Consider the following 16,900-nt stretch of genomic DNA (forward strand, 5'->3'; position numbering starts at 1 on the left):
ATGATGAATACAAGTATTTGCTAAAACACAAGTGTCATGATTGGTGACAGACATTCATTAAACTATGATTCTTTAAATATGATGATGAAGGTATAGTAGAATTACAAAAAGTAGAGTAAGGTGAAAAAGGAAAATGAATGACTAAGAAAGAAAGTAAACCACATCTGAAAAAAAAGTTAAAAAAATGTGTTTAGATCAGTTTATAGCGGTGCACACTGTCCCTGCGTTTCCATACTACAGACAGGTAGGTACATATTGGGCTGCTATATGGGGCCTCTGTACAGCTCAATGTTAGAAAAATGTTCTCATCTAGAAGTCTTTGTATTCTATGTTAATGACTGTACTGGTAAAGTTAGCTAATTACCTGCCACACTGTAACCAGTAAGCACTATTATCAGGAATGATAGCAGCAGGGTCAGACTGGGGAGCCAAGGGCACACCAGTAACATCAACGTGAGTCCTATTTGTAAGCTACATCAAATGTGATGTTATCCTGATTGACAAATTTCTATCGCAATGATCAGTGTAGATTGTGAATTGAATGAAATGCTGTCTTTGTCTGTACATAGTGAATCAAGTGTATTGTGCCAAGTACTGCTCATACAAGAGGGTGGAGGTCACTCCTGCCCAGGGGCCCACCAGAGCATTCACCTCTTCGCCTGTGGGCCAGTCCGACCTGGATAGCAGTAACCTGACGCATGTGCCCCGGCATACGAGGTATGTAAAGATCTTCTTTCATTATGTCGTCTTTTATACTACAGCGCTATACTCCCCTATGAATCTTCTTTTTTGAAATAATTGGAAGCAATCTATAGTTCTCCACCAATTAGTTCACATGAAATCTTGAAAAATTTGATCTCACAAATGTCTTGTAGTCTAAAGGGAATCACTGTGTTCATCATGATCGAAGAGCCGCCGCGGTACATATCAAATGAAATGTGAGTCTCTGAAGTAATGTCATCCTCACTGGCTGAAGGGTAAGGTGACGGCAGAATAACATTCCACTTTGTACCAATAAAAGGGTTAAAATGAGTCACACACTTCATTAAATCAACATTCCCCAGGAGAGGTGCCATAGGGTTAGGTGTTTGATGAAATTTCGCTAGATGAGACATAACAAGGATGCGGGATCTTGAAATCAGCCCGTGAGTACAAAGAGGCAGCCGCAGGCAGGAGATGGAGGATCAAAACTCAGCTCCAAGCATCAAACCTACGAATGGTGATCCCATAAGACCATCTAATGTCTACTCTGCAGATATGGACAGCAATAGCAAAGATATAGCGCTGGTATAAAAGAAACGTACATTATTGGAAGAACTGGAACAGTTTATCACTGGAATCAGTTACAGGAGATTCTGAGTCCACGCGGGCGCCCACTCTTCATTCACTAGTGGTCAAACCAGATACACAACAGGCAGATGGACACTTGGGCATTGCACAAAGGCCCAGCAGTTAAGGGGTCTTACACAGAAGATAAAGATCAAAAGTGATCATGGATTAACTTTTTTACCTTTGCTACAGGGCATTCTCAGGGGTCACTGATGTCAATAAAGTGGGTGACAATTACATCATTGGCCAAATGAAGGTCAGGCTCCCATTTTTATACTCATCAATATCATCTTGGTGGAGGGTCCCAAATCAGGAACTTGCACTTCTAAGCTGATACCTGCCATGTCCGTCGGAAGTTTACAGTGCACAGAACCAAAACATGACAGCTCCATACACCTTGTAGTGGTCATTGTCAGGTACTGCGGCTCAGATCACATTCACTTTAATTGAAGTTGAGCTGCAGTACCAGGAAACGGTCACTACACAGCACAGTGTACTAATTTGTGGTGTTCAGGTCTATACACTGCCTAGTAGGGTTATCTGGTACTTCATCTCAGATCACATTCACTTTAATTGAAGTTGAGCTGCAGTACCTGAAAATGGCCACTAAACAGTGCTATAATCTGTAGTGTTTCAGGTCTATACACTGCCTAGTGGTCATTATCTGGTACTGCAGCTCAGATCACATTCACATCAATTGGAGCTGAGCTGCAGTGCTGAGAACGACCACTAGAAGAAGTACAAAGCTGTCGTATTCCACGTTCATACACTGCGAACCTCCAGCAGCCGCAGCACCAAGTATCAGCTGAGAGGTGGAGGTACTGAGCATCTGATATTGGTGATCAATTCTAAGGAAAACCCCTTTAAGGGATTAAAGCTATATCCAATGGATCAGTAATTCTTAAAATGAAATTGAAAAATTCTAAATCTTGTTCTATTGCAATCCAAATAATAGTAAATACATGTGATCCTGGAATAGGTAACTCTTTCTGTCCTGGCTAAAAATACAAATGTACTATATGGGATACTGAGAGCTAAATTAGAAGAAAATATATATAAATCGCTTACCGCATAGCAGCTCTGTATCCATGTTACTACAACAAAAAGAAAAAAAAAATTAGAACGTTCATAAAAATAAATTTCACAGTTTGGCAAAAACATTACATTCCTGGATCTGAGAGTCTAATGAAACCCAATTTGGTTATACTTGAAGCTCTTCCTTTTGACACTGGCTCATATTTCAGTCCAAATTATACTAATTCATGTCTTATATATTATTCTAGTGGTTGGAGCTTTTCTCATACAACAAGTGAGGACAAAGAGGCAGCCGGAGAATCAGAACTCAGCTCCGAGCATTAGTGATCCCACGGTGACTTGGATAATTCACGCAGCCACCACTAGGGGGTGCTTATAATCTTTTTTTTTTTTTATTTACCCCAATATTTAAAGAGAACCTTCCAGGTGGCAAGAAGCCAAAAATGTGTCATTAAACTTTAGGAGCCTAATTTACGAAGGCCCCTATGTCTTTGTAGAGTATTTGGAGTGCTGAATCAACACAGCAAAGCTCCAGCTGCTTTAAAATTATAGGCAAGGAAATTAAATATGCCAGAGTATTAATCCAATTTAAAAAAAAATAGAAAAAAGAACAAAACTTTAGAATGTTAATTTTCATTATGGTCATTTTTGAAGCCTGTGATTACTCTTGGTAGTGTATGTGATAAATACAGCAATTAGCCATTATAGTCACACACTGGTAAAGCTAAAGGGGTCATCTCCAGATCATTGATCGGGAGCGCACCGCTCCTCTGCCTCCTGGCTTCCTGCTTTTGATTGGTTGACTGGATCAGTGGCGTGGGTATTACGCTGTCCCAAACTGTGTGCTCTATATTGCTGGACACAGAGGAAGTTCTAATAATAATAATCTTTATTTTTATATAACGCTAACATATTCCGCAGCGCTTTACAGTTTGCACACATTATCATTGCTGTCCCTAATGGGGCTCACAATCTAAATTCCCTATCATTATGTCTTTGGAATGTGGGAGGAAACCGGAGAACCAAGAGGAAACCCACGCAAACACGGGGACAACATACAAACTCCTTGCAGATGTTGTCCTTGGTGGGATTGCTCCTGATTCTCAGAGTAGCACAAAGGCATTGAAGCTAGCCGAATCCAGGGATCTGGCCAACTGCACGGCAGTGTTTGTAAGCTCTATTGGAAAGAACTTGTAAGTGCTGCGCTTCGTGCCTAGGAATATTATATTATTATTACTATTATTATTAGAAAACTAGTGAACAGGTATTTCTTGAAAATGATGAGATGGAAGTAGAAAAAAATGGATAAATGGATTTGAGTCACCTTGACAAACACCAAATTATGATCGCAAGGTCATATCATTCAAGGCTCATTAATGCATGTGGGAAATGATGGCTAAACCGACATGTCAGTACAAATAAGGCTTTATTCAAACATCTATGATTTTACCAGCAAAACCTGGACTATTGCTCATCAGTGTTTTGGATCACATTTTTGCCAGTGTTTGGTCAGTGCTGGCCCTACCTACATCGGATGCACGTCAATGAGCCTTGGGCACCCATCATCGTGCCGTCTTTTCACCATTGGGGCTGCTTCTGATAGACGCTAACCACTGCATACTGGGAAAACACATGACCTGTTGTTTAACAATGCTCAGAATTGCCATCACAAATTTCCCCTGCGTCAAAGCCCCTCAGATCCATTGCCTATTTTTCCTGCTTCCACATCAAGCTCAAGAAGGGATTAAGACCTTAATTTAGAAAGATGCAAATGTAGACAGTTCAATCACTTTTCCAGTTTCCTGGAGAACTATGTAAGTAACACCAGAAGTTAGGAACAATGACAACAATCGTTGCAGCACAAAACCTAAATTCTCAAATATATTTAGCCCTACATTATGTATGTTCTACCTAGATACAGTGCTATATTTATTTATTTCTATCCATCTGTTATATGTTAATCAGATATATAGGATGCTCATGTGCTAATGAGTACCAGGTATTTATAGGTTAACTAGCTGAAGAGCCCGTCGTTGCCTGGGCATAGTAAATATCTGTCGTTAGTTATAGCACCTCACTTCTCTTATTTTCCCATCACGCCTCTCATTTTCCCCCTCACTCCTCTTATTTTCCTCCTCACTCCTCTCATTCCCCCCTAACACTTGTCATTTCGACCTCACATCTGTCATTTTCCGATCACTCTACTATTTTCCCTCACTCCTCTCATTTTGCACTCACACCTTTTCATTTTCACCTCACACCCCTCATTTTCACCTCACACCTCTCATTTTCCCCTCAGTATATACATGTTTGTCATCTCCCTTATATATAGTATACACCTGTATGTCATCTCCTGCATATAGTATATACATGTATGTCATCTCCCTTGAAAATAGTATATACCTGCTGTATGTCATCTCCTCCTGTATATTGTATATACCTATGTGTCATCTCCAACTGTATATAGTATATACCTGTATGTCATCTCTTCTGTATATACTATATACCTGTGTGTCATCTCCTCCTGTATATAGTATATATCTGTGTGTCATCTCCTCCTGTATTAGACTTCGTTCACACGTTATTTGCTCAGTATTTTTACCTCAGTATTTGTAAGCTAAATTGGCAGCCTGATAAATCCCCAGCCAACAGGAAGCCCTCCCCCCTGGCAGTATATATTAGCTCACACATAAACATAATAGACAGGTCATGTGACTGGCAGCTGCCATATTTCCTGTATGGTACATTTGTTGCTCTTGTAGTTTGTCTGCTTATTAATCAGATTTTTATTTTTGAAGGATAATACCAGACTTGTGTGTGTTTTAAAGCGAGTTGTGTCAAGTTGTGTGTCAAGTTGTGTGTGTTGAGTTGCGTGTGGCGACATGCATGTAGCGACTTTTGTGAGATGAGTTTTGTGTGGCGACATGCGTGTAGCAACTTTTTGTGTCGAGTTGCATGTGACAGGTTAGTGTAGCAAGTTGTGTGCAGCAAGTTTTGTGCATGGCGAGTTTTGCGCGTGGCGAGTTTTATGTGTGGAGCGTTTTGAGTATGTGCAAGTTTTGTGTGAGGCAACTTTTGCATGTGTTGCAACTTTTGTGCATGTGGCAATTTTTCCATGTGTGGCGAGTTTTCCATGAGGTGAGTTTTGCACGTGTGGCGAGTTTTGCGTGAGCCTAGTTTTGCACGTGGCGTGTTTTGAGCGGCGACTTTTGTGTTTCAACTTTTATGTGGTGAGGTTGGTGTATGTGTGGTGAAATGTGTGCTGAGGGTGGTATATGTGTTCAAGCACGTGGTAGTGTGTGGCGCATTTTGTGTGTGTGTTCATATCCCCGTGTGTGGTGAGTATCCCATGTCGGGACCCCACCTTAGCAACTGTACGGTATATACTCTTTAGCGCCATCGCTCTCACTCTTTAAGTCCCCCTTGTTCACATCTGGCAGCTGTCAATTTGCCTCCAACACTTTTCCTTTCACTTTTTCCCCATTATGTAGATAGGGGCAAAATTGTTTGGTGAATTGGAATGCGCGGGGTTAAAATTTCGCCTCACAACATAACCTATGACGCTCTAGGGGTCCAGAAGTGTGACTGTGCAAAATTTTGTGGCTGTAGCTGCGAAGGTGCAGATGCGAATCCCAGACATACACACACACATTCAGCTTTATATATTAGATATACCTGTAAGTCATCTCCCCTGTATATAGTATATACCTGTATGTCATCTCCTCCTGTATATAATATATAGCTGTATATCATCTCCCCTGTATATAGTATACTAGCTATTGAACCCGTTCTACGCCCGGGTGGCGAGCATTTATATTGGTATATGGTCTCCAACCTGGTATGTGCTGCTCCCATCTTGCTCCCCATCCTGTCATGTGCTGCTCCATCCTGCATCCCCATCTTGTCATGTGCTGTTCCATCCTGCGCCCCCATCCTGTCATGTGCTGCTCCTTCCTGCGTCCCCATCCTGTCATGTGCTGCTCCACCCTGCGCCCCGATCCTGTCATATGCTGTTCCAACCTGCATCCCCATCCTGTCATGTGCTGCTCCATCCTGCATTCCCATCCTGTCATGTGCTCCAATCCTGCGCCCCGTCTTGTCATGTGCTGCTCCCATCCTGCCCCCATCCTGTCATGTGGTGCTCCCATCGTGCGCAACCATTCTGTCATGTGCTGTTCCCATCCGGCATCCCCATTTTGTCATGTGGTGCTCCCATCCTGCGCAACCATTCTGTCATGTTCTGCTCCCATCCTGTGTCCCCATTCTGTTGTACTGTGCTGCACCCATTCTGCCATATGTTGCTCCCATCTTTCTCTCTCCGGCTGTGCTGCCCGAGTGCGGCTGTGCTGAGTGCGGCTGTGCTGCCTGAGTGCGGCTGTGCTGCCTGAGTGCGGCTGTACTGTCTGAGTGCAGCTATACTGAGCGTGGCTGTACTGTCTGAGTGCAGTTATACTGAGCGCGGCTGTACTGCGTGAGTGCGGCTGTACTGCATGAGTGTGGCTGTACTGTGAGTGTGGCTGTACTGCGTGAGTGTGGCTGTACTGTGTGAGTGTGGCTGAGTGTGGCTGTACTGTGTGAGTGCGGGCGAGTGTGGCTGTACTGTGTGAGTGCGGGCGAGTGTGGCTGTACTGTGTGAGTGCGGGCGAGTGTGGCTGTACTGCGTGAGTGTGGCTGTACTTACTGCCTGAGTGCGGCGCTGGCTATAATGGATACAGCACCCCTGCAGCCAGCACAGCGAGGGCTGACTCCGCCCACTCACGTCTCTGGTCACATGCTGGTGACATCATCGAAGGTCCTGGAGCTCCACTGGGCTCTACATCTACCCTGACCGGAGCTGCAGAGCACGGAGCCCCCATGGCCCCTATATTATGGGGGATACACGGGTGTGTGGAGCCCCCATGGCCAGTATATTGGGGGGGATAAGTAAGTTCGGCTGCGTCACTCTTGTCCAGACAGCGCAGGTGCGGTGCGTCACGCTTGCGCAGTCTATAATGGCTTCGGACAGAGTGACTCTCCCACCGTTATATTATAGACTAGCTATTGAACCCGTTCTACACCCGGGTTGTGAGCATTTATATTGGTATATGGTCTCCATCCTGTCATGTGCTGTTCCATCCTGCGTCCCCATCCTGTCATGTGCTGCTCCATCCTGCATCCCCATCCTGTCATGTGCTGCTCCATCCTGCGTCCCATCCTGTCATGAGCTGCTCCATCCTGCGCCCCCATCCTGTCATGTGCTGCACCCATCCTGCGCCCCCATCCTGTCATGTGCTGCTCCATCCTGCGCCACCATCCTGTCATGTGCTGCACCCATCCTGCGCCCCCAATTTGTCATATGCTGCTCCCATCCTGCGCCTCCATTCTGACATGTGCTGCACCCATCCTGCGCCTCCATTCTCACATGTGCTGCTCCCATCCTGCGCCTCCATTCTGTCATTTGCTGCTCCCATCCTGCGCCCCCATCCTGTCATGTGCTGCTTCCATCCTACACCCCCGTTCTGTCATGTGCTGCCCTATTCTGTCATGTGCTGCTCCCATCCTGCGCCCCCATCCTGTCATGTGCTGCTCCCATCCTGCGCCCCCGTTCTGTCATGTGCTGCTCCCATCCTGCGCCCCCGTTCTGTCATGTGCTGCTCCCATCCTGCGCCACCGTTCTGTAATTTGCTGCTCCCATCCATATGCACCAAAACTGACCGTCTTTGGATGACAGAGTAAAAGATCGTGAGGGCCCATCCTGCACCCATGCAGAACATGCGCTCGTCTAATCTTTTTATCATTTCACATTTCCTTTACTCTTTTCGAACTCCTAGCAGTGAATGGAGAGAGATGCTGCACAACAGCATTCTGGAGATAGGTTCCGGTCCAAGAGGTAGGACCCGCATCTATAAGATATTAATTTTACTCACTTTTATAGAACCATTAATGCCACAGCACTGTACAGACATCATTATCACTGTCCCCATTGGGGATCACAATCTAAAGTCCCTATCAGTATGTCTTTAGAGTGTATTATTAGATATTTATGGCTTAAAGGATAGATGATCACTGCACGTTCCACCAATGGGATCCCCAAAGATCACTAGAGCAGATGTCCCAATCCCCACTCTGAAGGGATTAAATAAAGTGGCATGGTCACGCACAACTGCTGCTGGATTCAATTTCTGTGTGACTAAGAAAAAGCGTCATTCATTCTCAGTGATAATCAATAAATGTAGAGACTGTGATCTTGCTCAACAATGCTGCTCCATTTAATTTGAAAATAATAAAGTGGAAGAGGAGATAAGGGCTCTCGTTCTAGTGATTGTGGTGATCAGATAGTCATCATCGATTATATTAAAGGGTTGTCCACTACTTGGACAACTCCTTCTGAGTCTATATTCTTCCCCCCCAGTAAAATAATAACACTTATACTCCACTCTGGTGCTAGTGCCAGTCCAGCAATCTCTGCAATGGCCCTCCCAAGGCTTGAGTGACATTATGTCACGCAATCACTGTAGTCAATCAGCAGGGATTGCATGACATAAATTGTCATGTTTGTTATATTAAATTGTCACTCAAGCCGTGGGAGAGCCAGTGCCAACACAACTGGAATGTCACTGGAATTGAGTATAAGTATTATTATTTTACTAGGGGGAAACATATGGATTCAGAAAGGGTTGTCCAAGTAGTGGATAACCCATTTAAGTCTTTTGAGGGTAAATCCCTTTAAATCTAATACATGTCTAATAAAGGGCAGTCTTACTGGGCGTGCAACCTATGGGGATCCAAAGGCCTCTTTGTCTCATAAGAATACATTAGCGTTATGCATAGCAGGCACATGATAGGAGGGGGACCCAAAAGTTTCAAGTTGCATCTATTATAGAACACACAGTTTAGCATCCAGTAGAGAGAAAATTGGTGTGTAATTGTGAGATATCACACCTAGATCATGGCCCCGGGGACAAGGGTAACCTGTTGTAATCCCACAAAATATAGACACCTAGTGGCCATTAACTGGAAGAAGGCTTTAGCGCCGAAACGCGCGTTGGGGACGGTGGCACCACAGAGCTCCAGCGTTCATTCAGGTAATCTATTATTTTTTCTATTTGGTCGTACCTTTGGACCTTCGTTTGCTCTGATTCTAAGGGTGGCATACAGCTTCCTCTACACACCTGGTACACATGTGCCTTGTTTGATTTCAGTATGTGGTAGATATTTAGAGCATTTGCTATGTACCGTATCTGTATACACCTGAATGTACCTGTCTCTGACTGTGGTGCCACACTTATCTGGCTTACCTTGTCACATCCCTTTGTGTTTATTTTTTGTTTTGCTACTTTTAACTTTTTCAATAAAATCTTTTAATTTTATACTGGGTATCGATTAGTGCTTTTTTCCTTATATGATTTTCTGAGTTCACATTTGCGTTGTGCGGTGCTGTGTCAGCGACGCAACGAACAACGCATGCAAAACGCAGCTTTTTGTGACGCATGTGTTCATTTTTGCATGATTTTTGGCGCAGAAAAAAGTGCATCATGCAGCGTCCTCTGCGCCCTGACGCTTGCACCAAAATGACGCATGCGTCACAAAGCGCAAGACAACGCATGTCCATGTGCCCCCCATGTTAAATATAGGGGCGCATGACGCATGCGTCGCCGCGGCTGCGCCCGACGCAGCACCGCACAACGCTAATGTGAACGTAGCCTTATACTTTCATCATCCAGTTCCTGCTTTTCAGCTCATTGTTAATGCCAAAAGGGTAAAACACACTAAACGCTGGTAGTACATATTAAGACTTTTTGATTTTTTTCTATCTTTGTCTAAGTGAGGGCTGAAAATGTGCACAGACAAGGATAAAAGCGTCATTTGTATATATACAGTATGACTACTTTTTACATTGTTCCTCATGATAACCAGCCAGTTTTACTATATACGCTCCATGTTCTTTTCCGTCACTCACTTGGTTTGCTGGCTGTCTATCCGGATGAACATTTTCCTCAGATCCTCCTGATTCAGAACACCATCAGAAAAATAGCTCTGGAATTCTTCAAAGGACAGTTTTCCATCATCTACAGGAGATACATATTATATACAATTAATTATAAAGTAATGATTCATCCAGTGCAAATCTAGCTTCTCCCACACATTTTCATAGTTAATGAAGCTAGGCAATAACATAGTGGCAGGAAGGAGACCCGTCATCATCACTTCTGGACCAGAGGAAAGGATTCAGAATTCCGAAACAACCTTAAAGAGGACCTGTCAATATGTGACAAATGATACATTTTTACTCTTCTTTTATTCTTGCTGCTCCCCCGAGTAATTCTTTTTTTTATATATATATATTCACCATACGGTTACATCGATATGGACCTTTGGACCTTGTCATTTTGTGCTAATTTCTGTGGTCTTTACTAAGGGGTCATGGCTCACAGGGTAAAAATGCAGAGCAGCCTAATGACACACCCCAGAGGATCATATGAGCCACGCCCCTTTGTAAAAAGATCATAAAGATTAGCACTAAATAAAAAGGCCCGTACCTCTGAAGCTGTTTTAAAAGAAACAAAATGACAGTGGAAATAAAAAAAGGGCAAAATCTGGTGACTTTTGACCTGGCGACAGGTTCTTATTCACGTACATGGGTGATATAGTGTATTCGCAGGTGTGTTAGGTGATAACAGGATGATGAGGGTGTCTACATTTTTTTTTCTTAAATACATTGCAGTATTTGGAATAACACAAATTTATAACCATCGGCATTCATAAAGAACAATGTCAGTACAAGTCTTTCAGGACAGAATAACGCCTCTAAAAATGAAATCTTGAAACTTGATTGAATAAAAGAAAGTACCCTTTGAACTAGATTTGCCCAATATATTTGTCCATTTCAGGGCTGGGCTGCTTTTGACAATTTTTTTTGTTCGGAAGAGCCTAATAAAAAGGGTGTTATGATGCTGAGACTCCCAGGAGGCATTTAGAATCTGGTTAGAACCTGAACGCAAATGTTTGATTCCCCTATAGCACCCCCACAGGATAAATTAGGCATTACACGGGGCATGACCACACACAATTTGACATGCTATAATTATTTTTGCATAGATGAATGGTAATGTCTAGCTGACAATTTGAGGGACAGAACAACATAGAGGTGTTAGAAAACCTCAGCCAGCATTGTTATTTCATGGATAATGCAGTAATGACTACATGTGTCAGCAGTTCTGGCAGTGAAACGACGGCGGTCAAACATGAACCTCCCGCACTCTCCTCTTTTATTCCCCCTCTTACCACTCTGTTTACTAATACAATCAATTAGGGGTGTTCACATGAAAGCAATCTTCCCCTGCTACGGCCCCCACCTAGCCAGGGCTGCCCACCAATCACCTGCTGGGCCCGTGCCATAGCAGAAAACGGAGTGAAACCACTTTCCCACCATTTAACTCCTTCAGGAGAAGGACACATAACACATAAGGCAATGCCATGTGTTCCTATCCTGAAGGTCTGGGGATCACCATTCTGGTCATGGTCGCATCACATTTGTGTCCTATACAATTTTCAACATTATTACCCCATATCTAGCTTCCAGTAGTATTTCATCATCATCACACTGAAAGGGTTATCTACACAGGACCAAGAGCAGGAGGACACAAAAAGGTTCGCAACAGGGAATATTCAGCATGACGGGCATTTCCTGGGTTTATTATGGTCTTGCCAGAGTCCTGGTCTCTTGCTGAGATTGTCTACAGAGCCATCTGTTCCCATTGCCATCTAGAAGCACAGACAGTATGAGCCTTGAAACCTTACTACAACTCGCGTCTCACAAGAACACAATTGTCTCATCTCCTCTAATCCTATATTTAGAAGGAAGAAGAGATGGACATTAGTGTGCTTAGCAATTGAGACCCAGAGGCCCCCTCCTCAGTCCTGATATGAATATATATAGGGCTCAATTTAGTGATAAGCACCCCAAATATCAAATATGGGATGCAGCAATTGGTCATACCACACACGTGAGAAGAACCTTTAAGAAAAAAAGAGGCTTCAAATTTTAAACAATGACACCAATTCAAGGACTACAGGCAGGAGACATATGCATGCACAGTATATCTCACACACTGGTATGACTGCTGTGTTTTGACTCTTGATTGGGGTCTAAGGGATAATGTTTCTCCTTATGGAATGTGACATGCCCGGGTAAGGAGACGTATAAGCTATGCATTGTTCCTCTGAGAAATTAAATATGCAAATTCTCTCTTCAGAGAGGAAGAGGACTTGAACTGTATTGCCACCTATTGGAAGTAGCAATCCTAAAAGTTAATATCGTCCCTTTGACAAGCCTTGCCAAATGACTTAGGATAAAAACAAAACCAGAATCTTAACTTGCAGACACGTGTTTCGGGGTATTGTCCCTCCTCAGTGCAAAGTATGAGATCTGAAAATTACATATGCAAATTGTCTCTTCAGAGAGGAAGCTTTGCGCTGAGGAGAAGCAACTTCCTTGAAACACGTGTCTGCAATTTTAGATTCTGGTTTGGCTTTTATCCTAAGTCATGTGGCAAGGCTTAGGGTCGACATTGACTTTTAGGATTGCTACTTAAAATAAATGGCACTAGAGTTCAAATCCTCTTTCTCTCTGAAGAGACCATTTGCATATTGACTCCTGATTGACTCAGCTGCTTTTACCTTTCTACTTCTTCATCCTCTTTGTATCACGTACCTGTCTCTGTTGTATCACCATTACTAAACCCTTACACGTCTGACTAGTTTCCTGACTACCATAGGTGTACCACACTTTGGCCTGGACAAGATTAATGTTTTCTTACCCTTGTCTTCGTGACAATGCTTAAGATTCAACCCAAATGTATCACAATGAATCCTGTTGCTAACTGACCTCCCTAGTCCTCTAAGGATTATACCCTTCTCAGTAGTGGGCACTATGTGGCAGGAGCTGCTATAGATTAAATCTCATCTGGTTCTTTATCTGGGTATCATAGGCTAAAGACTGTTACCATCCAAAATACAGTCACCCCTCCCCATATCCATACATGTACATTATCATAATATAGTATTTGAAATGTATAACAAAGATGCTAAGAGAAGTCGTATGCACGCAACCACATAGTGCCCAAGCATCCAAACCACTTGCACCAAGGTGTCCCATCCTATACCCAAAGTAGGGCTGTACCACATGAATGGAGCATTTGGCAGGCATCATGTTAGCGTGATGAATGGGTTATTGCAGACAGAAGTTCCTGATCATATCAAATTCAGCAGGACATTTCTGATTCACAAATAGAATATTGTAGAATGCAATATGAGTTATTATGGAAACGGTGAATAATAATTACAGTTCTCTTCAGTTCACATACATGTGTTACTCACCATTTTTGTCAGCTCTCCGGAATATCTGTAGAGAGAAAAAAGTGTTTAATTTCAATGTACTATAAAAATTCTATCTTCTGCCGCAGGGTCCTATAATTTCCTTGGATGATAGAATGGTATTTTAATGGTAGAGTCTCATGTTTTGTGCACATCACCGATTTTCTCAGACAAGTGCTATCCTTGGTTTTCACGGATAGCATTCGTACCTAGGATATTCTATGGGGCTGTGCACATGTTCAATTTTTTTCCTCGGACAAAGTGGTCAGTGGAAAGGAGAAGACATGTCCAATTTTGATCCGAGTGTTGAATCAAATTCGGCAATGCAAGTTTATGGATCCGTGGAAAAAAATTGGAACACACTCACACTCGGACGACATCTGAGTACGGTCCGATTTTCACAGACTGACAAAATGGAGACGGTGGAGAAACTTTTTTGCCTTTCCATGCCTAAGAAAAGCTGATGCCATTCTAATCCAACTCTGATCAAACTCTGCTCAAAGTTTGATACATTCTTGTGATCCTACCCTTATAGTCAGAAGAGGAAAGGGATTTAATTTCAATAATGACTCAGTTTTCTAATGCATTAGTCTGCTCACACAACAAACACTCTTACCAAAGAAATATGGTTTTTCACGTATGAGCGACTTATTCCCTCCCTTCGCATCCTGAACTCATCACCGCTCTGAAAAACAGCTAAAATCCATCTTATTCATTGAGGGATCATATTATATGTTTCCACAGCCTAAAATACGCAAACACACGTTTCACATTTATCTTCTTCAAATGGAAAAAGCCCCTTTGAAGAGGTTAAATGAGAAACATGCTTTGGAGTTCTCTAAGACTGTGCACCATATACCTGTTACTATGTGACCCTATTTTTCGAATTGTTAATGGTTATTTGTGCCTTTGGTTTTACCGTGTGGATTCAGTGGAATGTACATGTCTTAGGTTTGCAACTTTGCTTTACATTATTTATGAGTTGAGAACTACTTTGGTATGCAATCATTTGCTGAATCCTTTTATAATTTCCTTGGATTTTATATACACCAGCACTTGTGGTTCACTAGTGTCACGTGTTTACCGCGACAGAGAGGAGCCAGAAGGCCGCAGCGTCTGATTTCTCCTACTCTTGCACTGATTAGAAGCACTTCACTTTCATATTAAACGGTGTAAATTTCTTTCAGCAGTGCAGGGGATAATCTGCTTAGTTGAGAGCTCCTGGAAACTTCCTGTGTTAAGGTTCTCAGCTATGCACTGTTAGCCACTCCCATCTCCTATATAATCTGGTTCCTGGCTAACACTCATTGTCAGAGGTAGCTTATGCTGCATACCTGGAGGTTGTTGGTGGTTATTATTGGAGAAGGCATTTGGTGGGTTTATCTGTGACTGTTACTAGATTTAGAGTGTGTGATAATTCCCTTTCTTCTCCTACTTTGGTTTAACCCCATCCTCCACTCCCCGATGCATTCCTCTTTTGTCTGTGTGAGTATATTTATATGTTTGGTATTTTTCATTACCCCTGTTTGTATTACCTTGTTAGTCTGGTTGGTGTATTATGGTACCCTACTACTCCCGTCTTCTCTGAGTCGGGGAAAGGTACACACTGAGGGCGGATTCAGGATCTAAGGCAAGGTACTTAGCCCTGGCGTCTTCACCATCCTAAGTAATCCTGGGAAAAGGGCAAGCTAGGGCACCCCTAGCATTAGGGACAGGGAAGGAGCCCCTGATCCCAGGACACCCAACAACAGAGTTGTGACACTCAGCTTTTATGATGCTCTTCTAAACATTCATTCCTTTATCATAGTTCTATCTTTTTTAGCTTTTATATCAATTTTATGGGCAATATGGCTTAATAATGTTTATTTTAATATATCCTATTGACTATATCCCCTATATTGTAGTTTGCTCTTGCGTACTAAAAGGCAGATCATATTTGTTGCCACTTTTGCCTCTCTTAACCTGATGGAAAAAACTGTTAAGAATGGAAGTTTACCATAAGTTTCGGAGAAACTAATTAAATCATAACATACCTTCTTTTGCCACTTTTCTAAAAAATGACCATCACAATGAATACATTTGTAGGAACATTGTACAGTAAGGTTTCATCATGGCAAGTCAAAGTGATCCCATATAGCACCTGTGATGAGTGTCTGCAGCCACTGTGGTTGCCATCCAGCCCTATCCATTCCCTAGTTACAATATGCAAATCAAAATCTACATTACCAGAACGGAGAACCCTGTTGATTACATGGCTCTCCTTCAAATGAAAGGCTTGCCGATAAGAAGGGCAAACACTATCAAGTAACATGGAAACTGTATTATAATTGACAGCTCCTCCAATCATATAGTTTGGATATCTTTGTCACTCATTTTAAGCAATTTTTTTTTATTACCAACCCTCCTCAGAGAAGAGCTGATCACAGGATGTCCTACCACTGAAGCATTAAACAGCAATCATCCACTAGCAGCGCCACCACAGGAGAAATGAAGAATAACTTGGTGCTCAATTAAATCAATGGGCTATCTGTATAAAGCAAGGACATGACAAGTCCTCCAAAGAGAGGTATACTCTGTAGTAACTCTCCATTATGCCTCATTAATGGAGGTTGTGAAGAACTTCTCCAGGATAATTTAGATTGCCTATAATGCTTATAACTCGCAAACATTTAAGAAATGCTGCCAATAAAAGTCGTACCTTTTAGTTTTTATGTCATTGTAACCATGATTTGTACCTAAAGATAAATATTAACTGGTATTTTATTCTCACTTTTAGAACTCTTAGGTGGTATCTACAGATGTTGGCCAATGTATAGGTAACCACTAGCACTTATACATTTAGGAGGAATTACGGGAAGGTTCTGGGATGTTCATGTAATTGGCATCTCTAATATGTATGTCCAGCAAAGAAAAAGATAATGCTACAGTAGTATATGCTTTTAGGTTTTGCATAGGTGCGCAGAGGTGTACAACAGTTAAAAGTAGCTATAGACGTAATCAAACTTTAGAGATATTGTCTAACCCAGTGTTCCCCAACTCCAGTCCTCAAGAGCCACCAACAGGTCGTGTTTTTCGGATTTCCTTAGTATGGCCCAGGTGATGGAATTGATGCCTGTCTAGATTACGTAGTTCTCACCTGGGCATTACTAAGGAAATCCTGAAAACATGACCCGTTGGTGGC

General features: G+C 42.6%; 1 protein-coding gene across 1 annotated transcript in view; it reads right to left on the bottom strand.

Moving 5' to 3' along the window:
- Window positions 1–16,900, bottom strand: part of NECAB3 (N-terminal EF-hand calcium binding protein 3) — a 141,926-nt gene that overhangs the window by 123,176 nt on the left and 1,850 nt on the right. Inside the window, exons 2-4 of the mRNA XM_069751956.1 lie at window positions 13,723–13,747; window positions 10,304–10,412; window positions 2,398–2,423 (exon numbers count right to left, since the gene is read on the bottom strand). Of these exons, the coding sequence (XP_069608057.1) occupies window positions 2,398–2,423; window positions 10,304–10,412; window positions 13,723–13,747 (160 nt within the window). The remainder of the gene's footprint in view (window positions 1–2,397; window positions 2,424–10,303; window positions 10,413–13,722; window positions 13,748–16,900) is intronic.

Source organism: Ranitomeya imitator, chromosome 2 (assembly GCF_032444005.1).
Source record: "Ranitomeya imitator isolate aRanImi1 chromosome 2, aRanImi1.pri, whole genome shotgun sequence".
Lineage (NCBI taxonomy): Eukaryota > Metazoa > Chordata > Amphibia > Anura > Dendrobatidae > Ranitomeya > Ranitomeya imitator.